Here is a 12,205-nt window from a genome sequence, read left to right as displayed (position 1 = left end):
ACTTTTTGGCCTCCATGGTCACGTGAGCCAATGGCCACTGATCCATCCTATTGGTTCTATTTTTCTGGAGACCCACTTGCTTTTTTTTTTTTTTTTCCCTTTAAATCATCTAGTCTTTCCGTTCTTAACTGTTGAACTATTCACCTTTAAAGTTACCGTTTTTGGGGTACATGCACCCTGATCTTTATAGTAGCATTATCAACAATAGGCAAACTATGGAGAGAGCCCAAATGTCCATCATCTGATGAATGGATAAAGATGTGGTGTTGTGTGTGTGTGTGTGTATGTATCTATATATCTGTATTACGAATATTCAGCCATCAAAAAGAATGAGATCATGCCAGTTGCAACAATATGGATGGAACTAGAGAGTATAATGCTAAGAGAAATAAGTCAGAGAAAGACAGACACCATTTGATCTCACTCATATGAGGAATTTAAGAAAGAAAACAGATGAACATTTGGGAAGGGGGTAAGGAAAAAGAGGAGAGAGGGAAACAAGCCATAAATAACTCTTAATGATAGAGAACATATCCAGGGTTGATGGAGGGGGTGGGTGGGGGATGGGCTAGATGGGTGATGGGTATTAAAGCGCATTTGCTGTGATGAGAAAAAAGAAGAAAGTTACTGTTTCTTTCCAACCTGGGCCCGGCAGAATGACTCTCTCAAAGAAGGGTGGTGAGAAGAAGGGCTGTTCTGTCATCAACATTCACAAGCATCCACGGCGTGGGTTTCGAGAAGCGAGCCCCTTGGGCACGCAAATCTGGGAATTTTCCATGAAGGAGATGGGAACTCAAGATGTGCCCATTGACACCAGGCTCAACAAAGCTGTCTGGACCAAAGGAATAAGGAATGTTCCATACCATGTCCATGTGTGGTTGTCCAAAAAAAACAGGATGAAGATTCACCAACAAGCTCTATGTTGTTTACCTATGTACTTGTCACCACTTTCAAAAATCTACAGATAATGTGTATGAGAACTAACCGCTGATTGTCAAATAAAGGTATAAAACTGCAAAAAAAAGTTACTGTTTGATATAGTTGGATAAAAAATATCGTTCTGTTAGTTATTAGTTTCTTCCTTTTTCTGCCTCTAGTTTTATTATGTATTTAAAAAATAAAATTCATTTTATTTCCTCTACTTATTTATACTTCTTTTAAAAACATTTTTAGTCATTGCTATAGGGTTTACAGTGTACATTTTTGAAAAATCTGAATCTACCCTCAAGCTTTGTTCTGGAACGCAATTAGGGTATTGGGAACTGAATCCTTTTGGATCTTTTTTTAGGATTTGTTGGGCAGAACCTTAGCAGGGTGTAGTCTACGTCTAATTGTTCCTCAAGACCCTTCTGCATATTACACCCATACTCTGAAAATGGTTTTCTGGTTTGGTGGTGGGAACAGGCACTACTCCTGGCCTGGTCCAGGTCCAAGTACTGTTCCAAGTCTTGGGTAGTTGCATCAAGCACATATGCTGGTCAATACTCTGCTAAATACCCAAGGGAAAGCTCCTGCACATCTCTGGGTTTCACGCTCTATGCAGTTTTCCTCTCTAGCATACTCTGCTCTACAAATTCCAGTAAGCTTGGAATTTTCAGACTATCTACTCTTATCTCCTCAAATCAGGGAGTTGGTTTGGTTCCACCTGGTTTCTTCCAGCACTGAAGCCTGAAACTCTTAAGGCAGGGATCACTGTCCTTTTTTAAAAAATCTGATGTCCAATGTCTTAAATTGTGGTTTCATACATTTTGTGGGGTTTTTTTGTTACTTCAGGCAGAAGGGAAAATCTCACGCATGTTACTCCATCTTCAGAAGCAGACGTCCCTACAAGTATGTTTTAAGCAATTAGAAAAGGATTTTTCTCATGCTTGAACCCTCTTTCCCTCTTGTTCTGATTCTATTTTCACTAGACAACAGATTTTACTTAATTGGAATTCTTGAGTACCTTAAAACTTGTCATATTCTAAATTGTGTAACTTAAATGTGTAATATACATTATCATAAAGTAACGTGGTTGTATGAGCAGAGAAATTCAAACAGATAGTTAAATTTTGGCTTTTTTCCTAACCACTCTTGGTAATGTGGTTATATAAAATTATGTGTGGTCATAAAACTCAAATTCTGTTTTAGGTACTGAGAATACATCAATGAAGGAAACAGACAAATCACTGTCCTCAGAGCTTACATTCATTATTCTCGTGGATATAATAGCTCACAATCACATAGCACTTATTATGTAACAGGCACCATGACACCATTCTGTATGTTTTAGACATACTAACTTACGGAATTCTCATAAAATTCTGTGAAGTATGTATTATTTTTACCATCATTTTTCAAGAGGAAATAAGCACAGTTGTTGAAGTAACTTGCCTGAGACCACACAGCCAGTAAGTAGTAGAATTGGGATTTGAACTCAGGGTCCATGACCCTATAATCCTCTGCTTAATCACTGCACCACCCAGGTTCGAGCTATCTTCTTATGTTGGTTAAGTATCTTTCTTTTCTCTAGTCTTGACTTATGTCTTTGTCCTCCTAATCTTAGACTGAGAGGTGGATTAAAGTTTTCTTCCTCCAGTGACTCTCTATCTCATTCTAGTTCCTATAATTTGCTTTATTAAGTGTTGTTGCTTACATTTCATAACTGCTCATATTTTCATTATAGATTGCACCCACTTTTACAGTCTCTTACAGATTAAAATTTTGATGTTATATACACTTCAGAGAATACCCTTTAATGTTTTATCTTTTCATGCCTTTGGAATTGAATTCCAGTTTTTCAGATGGTAAGATCAGAATCCTTAGTTTTTAAAATTTTCATTTAGCTCTGCCCTCCTTTTATTTTTAGCTTTATGAACTGCTTTTTTTAGAGTTACAGTAAAAAATAAATATATTGCATAGAGTTCAATTTTGCTTTATGACCTAATTTGAAAAATCCTCTTCTGTGAATAACTGGGGAAGTCTGTTTACATTTATTAATAGCCCAGCTATCTTTGTTCTGAATTCTGTCACATTGTATTCATATGTTTTCTGCTCTTATTTTTTAAATCTTTATACATCTATCTACTTTTTAAATCTGAAATTTAAGAAAGTTGTGTATATATGTATATGTATATTTTAAAGATTTTATTTATTTGACAGAGAGAGACACAGTGAGAGAGGGAACACAAGTAGGGGGAGTGGGAGAGGGAGAAGCAGGCTTCCCGCGGAGCAGGGAGCCCGATGCGGGGCTCGATCCCAGGACCCTGGGATCATGACCTGAGCCGAAGGCAGACGCTTAACAACTGAGCCACCCAGGCGCCCCAAAAGTTGTATATTTTTGTCCTAATAGTTTCTCTCATTAATAATTTCACATGATATCCTTAAACCTGTTTTAAAAAGCAGTTTTATTAGTCTTCCGTCATGGGAGTCCCTTATGCTCAACTCCCACATTAAACAAATCATCAGCTTATGTTAATGGCATCCTCCTAAAATATCTTGAAATTATTCCCTGCTAAAATCTTAGTCCAAAGCACTATTGCTTCTCCTTGGAATAGAGCAAGAGCCTCATAAATGGCCACCCTGCCTCTGTCTTTATCCACTGGTATATGTCCACCTTTAAAACAGGTAAGTTTTATCTTGTTAAGAAGCTTTCTGAAAACTCTGAATAAAATCTTCTAGGTCTTGCTTTTTCTCTTTTTGGACTCACGTTTACTTCCCTGATGTCATTTCCTACCTCTCTCCTCACTGTAGCTCCTGTCACTTTGGCTTCCTTTCAGCTCTTCAGGTACACCATGAATTGTCTCAACTCATGGATTTTGCATGTCTTTGCCTTTATCTGGACCTCTTTTTGCTTTTGATTACCTGGGTAACCCTTACCCTGATTCAGAGATCTTAGCTTAGGGGCCACTTTTTTTTTTTTTTTTTTAAAGATTTATGTATTTGAGAAAGAGACACAGAGTGAGTGTGCATGCGTGGGGGGAGGGGCAGAGGGAGAGAGAGAATCTCAAGCAGACTCCCCGCTGAGTGCGGAGCCCCACATGGGGCTGGATCTTATGAGCCATGAGATCACAACCAGAGTCGAAATCACAAGTTGGATGCTTAACTGACTGAGCCACCCAAGCTGCCCTGATGCCACTTCTTTAAAGAGGCTTTCCCTTATGACCCAGTCTGATATAGTGGCCTCCCTGCTTTACTCTAGCATAGTGAATTCTTCTTTATCACACTTCAGTAGGGGGCATGCACTGTTTTGTCCTTTATGGCCTCTTTCCCTACTTCTGTTAAAGTCACACCTTCACAACCACAGTTTCTTTGTGATACCACTTTGCGCCAGATCCATGTGATTCTGGTGGTTTCATTACCGCCCTACTTCTCCAACCCCTGCAAGAGGTGGGCACCTGTCCCAGGCAAGTCCATTATTTTACTTCAGGCTCTGGCACACAGTGATTGCTCCCAGGGGTGGCCACCAGGCTAAACCGTTGAACAGATTTTTCCCTGGAGTTTTCTGACTTGGAGGTAGTGGGGCATTGGATGTGAAGCTGTAAGGATGGCATCAGGGCTTCCAGCTGTATGTATACCCTCTATATACAAATGCCTGAGAGAATATCAACACGGAGAGCCAAGCCAAGATGAAAGATGGGGAAAGAAGACACTCACAGTATTCATGTTCCTGAATCTAGCTGATTCTGAGATCAGTTCTATCCCATTCATTGCTATGATTCCATACCCTTCCCTTAAGATAGTATAAGTTTTGTTTTATGTCACTTGAGTATTGTCACAAGAGTATTGATTAGTGCAAACTCTTAGTCCAACATGATATATTTATTTATTTGCTTTATCTGTAAGTCCCATGGGGAAAGGGACTATGCTTGCATGTTAATCACTGTACACATGCTTCCCAGTACAGTGCTTGGGACACAGCAGATGCTCATCAAATACTCTTCAAATAAATTATGAAGTATATAAATGGTATAGCTGCTTTACTTAGAGAGAGATTACGTTCTGGTGAGTGAGAGTACCAGGTAAAAGTATTGGACAGTAGGTTGTTTTTTTTTTTTTTTAAAGATTTTATTTATTTATTTGAGACAGAACGAGAGAGAGAGAGCACATGAGAGGGGGGAGGGTCAGAGGGAGAAGCAGGTTCCCTGCTGAGCAGGGAGCCCGATGCGGGACTCGATCCAGGGACTCCAGGATCATGACCTGAGCCGAAGGCAGTCGCTTAACCAACTGAGCCACCCAGGCGCCCCGTTTTTTTGTTTTTTTTTTTTTAATTATTTTTAAGTAATCTCTACACCCAATGTCGGGCTCAAACTTACAACCCTGAGGTCAAGAGTCACATGTTCTAGTGACTGAGCCAGCCAGGTTCCCCGACAGTATGTTTTGAAGAAAGTAATGATATACTGAATCTACTCAAAGAATAAACAACAAGCTAAGCTCAGTGAAGTAAGACATGTTAGTGTCTGAGTTGAGATAGAGAAACAAAGAATAGCTCAACATATCCCTGTAATGGAGAGGAAGAGCAGGGTATGAGAGTGAGATGGTAGTAAATGAAAAAGAAGATGTACAGATATGTCACTTTCTTTTTTAACTTCTGCATCTGAAATCTCTTCACATATTAATGTAGTCTGTAAAATTGGAGTTTGGCCGATAGTCAGGGTGGACAAGACTAGCGGTAACTGCCTGCCTCCATTCCTTGACTTCTTTTCTATGATACGGCACATGGGGAAACCTTCTAAAGTGTGTTGTGGGCAAATAGGGACTGGACCTTTCCCAGACTCTGCTCTCAAAAGGGTTGGATGGAAAGGGGCTAGAGAGATCCGGGTTCTAAGATGAAAAACAAGCCAGGACTCTAAGGATTATTTGACTCCATGGTTAATTGGCCCTTGGAGAAGATATTCCCATGTTATCTTCAGACTAACACTCCTCAAAAGAGCTCATTTCCCTGACCCCTTCACGCAAACTTCAAGCAAAGCCCTTTGGGAATGCTAATCTCGATGCATATAACAAGTCTAATTGGCATCTTGAGTAATGGTTTCCAGAAGAGATTCACGATGTGTCTTCTGGGTTGGGATCCCTGATGCCATATATTTAGTGTCCTCAGTTTGCCTCAGCTGACATCATAGGTCCCCTGGGTTAGGGGGATGTTCTATTTCTCACAGATGGTGCTCCTCTGTCCTCAAGATTGGTCCATGTCAGGTCAAGTTTATCCTTTTTTTTTTTTTTTTAAAGATTTTATTTATTTATTTGAGACAGAGAGAATGAGAGACAGAGAGCATGAGAGGGAGGAGGGTCAGAGGGAGAAGCAGACTCCCTGCTGAGCAGGGAGCCCGATGTGGGACTCGATCCAGGGACTCCGGGATCATGACCTGAGCCGAAGGCAGTCGCTTAACCAACTGAGCCACCCAGGCGCCCCAGGTCAAGTTTATCCTTATTCTAACCCCTATGATTCCTGCTGAAGAATCATTCATGCAGTTAAGAAGGGGCTTATTCTAAAAATGCCAGTGCTAGAAAAAGTTCTTATTTTATTAATCAGGAAAGAAGGTATAAAGCTAAGAAGAGCGTGCCTTAAGTGATTAAAAATAGGAGAAAATCCAAAGCAGATTTTATTTCAACTCTGGACTCATTGATGATTAAACTAGTATTTAATGTAGCTTTTTTTTTTTTTTTAAAGATTTTATTTATTTATTTGACAGAGACAGCGAGAGCAGGAACACAAGCAGGGGGAGTGGGAGAGGGAGAAGCAAGCTTCCCACTGAGCAGGGAGCCCAATGTGGGACTCGATCCCAGGACTCTGGGATCATGACCTGAGCCGAAGGGAGCCGCTTAACAACTGAGCCACCCAGGAGCCCTTAATGTAGCTTCTTAATCAGGTCACATTAATGCAAATTCTTATTGCCCAAGCTTGCATTGCCATTTTGGGATGAGCAGTGGCTCAGATATATGTTTAGAGGCAGAGGAAGCATATGCATGATTCAAAGGCCCACTGGTAGAGGTTAAAGAAGTTTAATTACTTAATCTGTCCTGATGTGTACTACTGGAGTTCAAAATCTGAGCACAGATTGCAAAAGCATTACAGAATTACAGTTACTATTGCTCCTGGTGATACTCAGTCACTAGGATAATTAGTGTCAACAATGGTGACTGTGTAAGAAAGTATCTTCTATGCCATTCCACCAGTAAATGGAGATTTTCAGAATCAGAGAAGGAAGTCTGATGAGCACCTCAGGAAAGACCTGTCTGAATGATCAGTGGCCTGTGTGTGAGTCAGTGTGGACCTATTCAGCCCTCTCCATTCCACTTCTATACTTGTTCTGCCCACAAGTCTCTGCAGAGGGAACGCCAGGTAAGCTAATACTGGGGCTTGAGGTGTCTAGGAAACCTTTATTAGAAACTAGGGCATCCTCTGGCATTGTCAGCTTATTTCCTCATCTCTTTAGTCACGGGGTGATATTCAGTCAGTCCATGAAGAAAGTTGCCAGAGAAGGCAGAAGAAAAAGTCACGAGAGGGCTACAAATCAGAATGGTAAATTATCAGGAAATTCGCCTAAGAGAGGAAGAGAGACATGAATCAGGTGATGGAAAAGCTTACACTATGGAGCCTTACAGAGAAAGCTGGAAACTGAGGAGGAAGGAGATGGATAGGGGAGAGTATGGACACCTAAGTAAAAGCAAAATATGGGTGTTTTGACTGGGTTGGAATGATTGGAGGGAGCATGGAGAAAGTTGGGCTCTTAGTCCACAAGAGGCTAAGTTTGCAATAGCAATAGGAGGTGGTGGCCAAAAAGATAATCCTAGGCTGCATTAATATGGAGAGAGAGAATAATAAATGGGACCTCTTTCTTACTGGTCAAATTATACTCTGAAGAACACACTGAGTTCTGAGTTATCTGCTTTAAAATTTAAGTAGATAATCTGGAATGCATGAAAATCTAGGGAAATGTTAAGGAGGAAAAACACAAAGAGGGATGGTGTGGATATTCTAGGGATCAATTTGGACTATTATTGAGTTGGGCTTCACCATGGAGACCAAGCTATCATTATGATCAGTATTCACATAAGAATTAGATAAAGGGCTGACTGGAAAATCTGGCGGATTAAATGTTATAATCCTAGTTTTATCATTCTGATTTGAAGGCTCTCAAGTCTACGCAGGAAGTAGCTCTTATTTGTATTCAGGTATATAAATACGGTGGCTTTGTTATGTGTCCACTTGGCACGTTTACACAACTCTTTAAATCATATTTAATCTCCAAATAAAGGCAATACCAAGTTACTCTTCCACCTAACATGATACACCTATCCCATGTACAACCAAAAACATATTAACTTTTTCCTAAGAAGAGGATATAAAACACACCAAGCATTTCCCCATAAAAGGACACAAAATTCCATTTTTACCTTTATATGAAATTCATTCTACTATCTCATTTATACTACTCCTTTTATATCCTATAATTTAAATACTGAGATTGAAGTTAACTCTATTAATATATCTGATGTTAGAAAAAGGGATGACCAAGGGGAAGAAAACCAAAACATATGGGTAATATAACATATACAAAATGTTCATATCAAAATAAGGAAGAAATGCCTATAACTATTACACTTTTTGTTTCTGCAGCTGCTCTCATGGTCGTGGCAGGTGTTTATAACTGTCTTCTTTTACTTTTCATTCCATATTCCCTTTGTCCACAGTTGGTCCTGGTTCCTTGACTGTGGAGTGACCCAAACCTTCATTCCTGAAGAATCTGGGCCATTAGCAGTCCTGTCTGAATTGGGTTGTTGTAGCTTTCTGCTGACTTTTATCACAGGACATTTGAGTCCAGAGAGGTACCCTAGAAAATACCCTGCATTCCTGACATGCTCATCCTTATCCCCATGGTATAGTAGAAACTCAGTTTCTCCTTACCAGTCAGGATCAATCACACCAAACCAGTAGAACGACCTCCTTTTCTTGTTGATTCAGTGATATGAGGAGCCCAAAGTGGCAGGGTGGCAGTCGCAACTCTCAGTAAATGGAATCATTGTCGTGTTACCTGGTGGAAGAACTCCCTTTGGGCCTAAGACCTCTAAACCAGCAAAGGCTAAAAGTGCAGGGACAGGAAGCAAAAATTTTGCTGGTGGATCATAGTTATAGACATTATAGTGAGAGGACTCACTCCCATTTCCACCTCTTGATTCCTGGTCCTGTGAACCCTTGTGATGGGAGAAACAGCACCATAGCTACAGACTTAGAGCATATAGCACATTTTGGAAGACATTGCTCCAGCAATGGGAGGTATTGTCAACCAGCTGTTGCTGTAACTGAGTCTTCAAAAGGCTGTTCTACCGTTCTATCAAGCCAGTTGTTTCAGGATGATGGAGAATGTGGTCAGACTATTAGATTCCATGAGCATGGGCCCAATCCCACACTTCATGTATTGTGAAGTAAGTTCTAGTCAGAAGCAATGCTTCTTGGAATACCATTATGCTGAATAAAGCATCCTGTAAGCTGTGGCAGTGGCACTGCAGGAAAGGAAAGCAAAACCATATCCAGAGTAAGTGTCTATTCCAGTAAGAACAAAGTAATGTCTCTCCCACAATGGAAGCAGTCCATCATAACCAGTCTGCCACCAAGTAGTTGGCTGATTCCCCTGGTGAATGCTGCCATATCAGGGACTCTGTGTTGGTCTCTGTTGTTGGCTGACTTGAGCACCCAGCAGTGGCTGTAGCTAGACTGGTCTTGTTGAGTGGAGGTCCATGTTGCTGAGCTCATGTGTAGCCTCCATCCCTGCTGCTCTGGCCACTTTGCTTGTGAGTCCATTGGCATGAACAGGAGTGACTGAAAGAGTGCTAACTGATGTCCACAGGATGGGGTGGCACTTAGATAGGATGACTTACTTTGTGTAATGGGTATTGTTTTATATGAATATATTTTATACAAATATGTATACGATTATATTTTATATGAATATTATATGAATATTTCGCACATTTTTGGTTGTATGCAGGATAGTTATGTTAGGCAGAAGGATGACACTTTTGTGTTTGTTGGCTTAAGGAGATGTGTATGAATGTCAGACCAACAGGGGATGGGCTCTGGTGGTCTTGTAATGTGTCAGCTTGGCTAGAGTGAACTACATTTCTCAGAATTTCCATTTTTGTGCATTTTTGGAGAAAGTAGGCCATAGGAGAGATTCCAAGGGAGATTAAGAGGGCAGAAGGGAAGCAGCCATTCTGTAGTTTACATATGTTGTTGCTGATCTGCTGACTTATCTCATTGGTGTGAAGTAGCAACTGGGCCCGTGGTTGCTCTACCTCCCCCCTGGATCCTCCTTTAGCTTCTCTGACTTCTGGGTCAGGTGTGTGTGGTTAGCTTCACTAGGAAAGACCCCAGTTTCTGCAAAATAACCATACCACCAATTCCAGAGTCAACAAGAACTAACATGGGTTTCAGTTTGCCTTTGTGGGGTTATTATAGGTCATGCTTGTGGGTTCCAGCCTGCCCATGATCTAACGCACTTTATATCCATTTTCCCTTCCTTACCACTTGCCCTATGGACTTCAAGTTCCACTATCAGACACAAAGGTGAGAGCCTTATATAGACTGCTTAACCAGCCTTCACAATTGTGTAAGGCCAAATTTCTGAACAATCCATTAAGTGTATATGGTATATACATTTGTACTTATAAAATTATACACATATATACTTATACAGTAGTATATATCTAATATATATAAAATTTAGTATATATATATATATTTCTTCCTTAATGAGGAGAGACTCTTGTTTCGAAGTTTCGAAGTTTGAATCTAGATAATCTGGAATTTCAGAGTTATGTTTGTGCAGAGAGATTTGAAGATCTTTTTTTTTTTTAAGTTATTTCAATAATTAGCACTGTTGAAGAATCAGAAATAGAAAAAAACTCTCTTCACTAATTCTTTGGTAGATCAAAAGGTACTTACTGTCAGGTGTGCCAAACTGCAAAAGCCAAATGAGCTTTTCTGAAATCACACTTCATCTCTACTTCCTCTTTCCCCAGACACTGAGAAAGGGGAGATGTGGCAGAGGAATCAGACCTCTCTGGCAGACTTCATCCTTGAAGGCCTCTTTGATGACTCTCTCATCCACCTTTTCCTTTTCTCCTTAACCAGAGTGGTCTTCCTTATTGCAGTGAGTGGCAACATGCTCACTATTCTCCTCATCTGTGCTGATGCCTAGCTTCATACACCCATGTACTTCCTGCTCAGCCAGCTCTCCCTCATGGATCTGATGCATGTCTCCACAACCATCCCGAAGATGGCTACCAACTACCTATCTGGCAAGAAGACCATCTCCTTTGTGGGCTGTGCCACCCAGCACTTCCTCTATTTGTCTCTGGGTGGTGCTGAGTGTCTTCTCTTAGCTCTCATGTCCTACGACTGCTATGTTGCCATTTGTCATCCACTTCGTTATACTGTTCTCATGAACAGAAAGGTGGGACTGATGATGGCCGTCATGTCGTGGTTGGGAGCATCCACAAACTCTCTAATTCACACAATGATCTTGATGCACTTGTTGGTTCTGTGTTCTATAGCATCATTACACCCACGCTGAATCCTTTGATTTATACTCTACGGAATAAGGATGTAGTTAAGGCTCTGAGAAGAGTGCTGGGGAGAGATCTTCTCACTCAGCAATTGCTGTTGCCCTGAATATAAGAGTGGAATGGGATAAGCTCCTTAAGTTGATCAGCATAAACCTCTGACTTTTCAAGGGTCCAGATCCCTGATGACGGCTGCAAAAATGAAGTAGTTAACACACAATGCCAGTATTCTAACTTGCTCTCAGGCACCTGAGTACTGTAGAATATTATCTTAGTCCATTTGGGCTGCTATAACAAAAATACCATGGACTAGGTGGCTTAAACAACAAACATTTTATTTTCTCACAGTTCTGGAGGCTGAAAAGTCCAAGACCAATCCTTGAAATTGCTAGACACTCTCTCACTTCCTTTTGATTTCTTTAAAAATGTAACCCTGCCAAAACATGCTTCCCTAAGTGAAATAAGTCAGGTAGAGAAAGGCAAATACCATATGATTTCACTCATACGTGGAATTTAAGAAACAAAACAGATGAACATATGGGAGGGGGGAAATAAATAGAAGGAAGCAAATCATAAGAGACTTAACGATAGAGAACAAACTCAGGGTTGATGGAGGGTAGTGGGTGGGGATGGGCTAGATGGGTGATGAGCATTAAGGAGG

At 40.6% G+C, this 12,205-nt stretch overlaps 1 protein-coding gene across 1 annotated transcript; it reads left to right on the top strand.

The window, feature by feature from the left end:
* The first annotated feature begins 11,018 nt into the window (after nt 1-11,018).
* LOC117999389 (olfactory receptor 2AE1) lies at nt 11,019-11,875 on the top strand. The gene is given in 2 exon segments (XM_034988455.1): nt 11,019-11,513; nt 11,516-11,875. Coding segments are annotated over 2 exon segments (633 nt in total). The 3' UTR covers nt 11,654-11,875.
* Nucleotides 11,876-12,205: the final 330 nt, after the last annotated feature.

Source organism: Mirounga leonina, unplaced genomic scaffold (assembly GCF_011800145.1).
Source record: "Mirounga leonina isolate KUSES-001 unplaced genomic scaffold, KU_Mleo_1.0 Mir_454, whole genome shotgun sequence".
NCBI lineage: Eukaryota > Metazoa > Chordata > Mammalia > Carnivora > Phocidae > Mirounga > Mirounga leonina.
The sequence above is the reverse complement of the archived record's forward strand: the minus strand, read 5'-3'. Positions and strand labels throughout refer to the sequence as shown.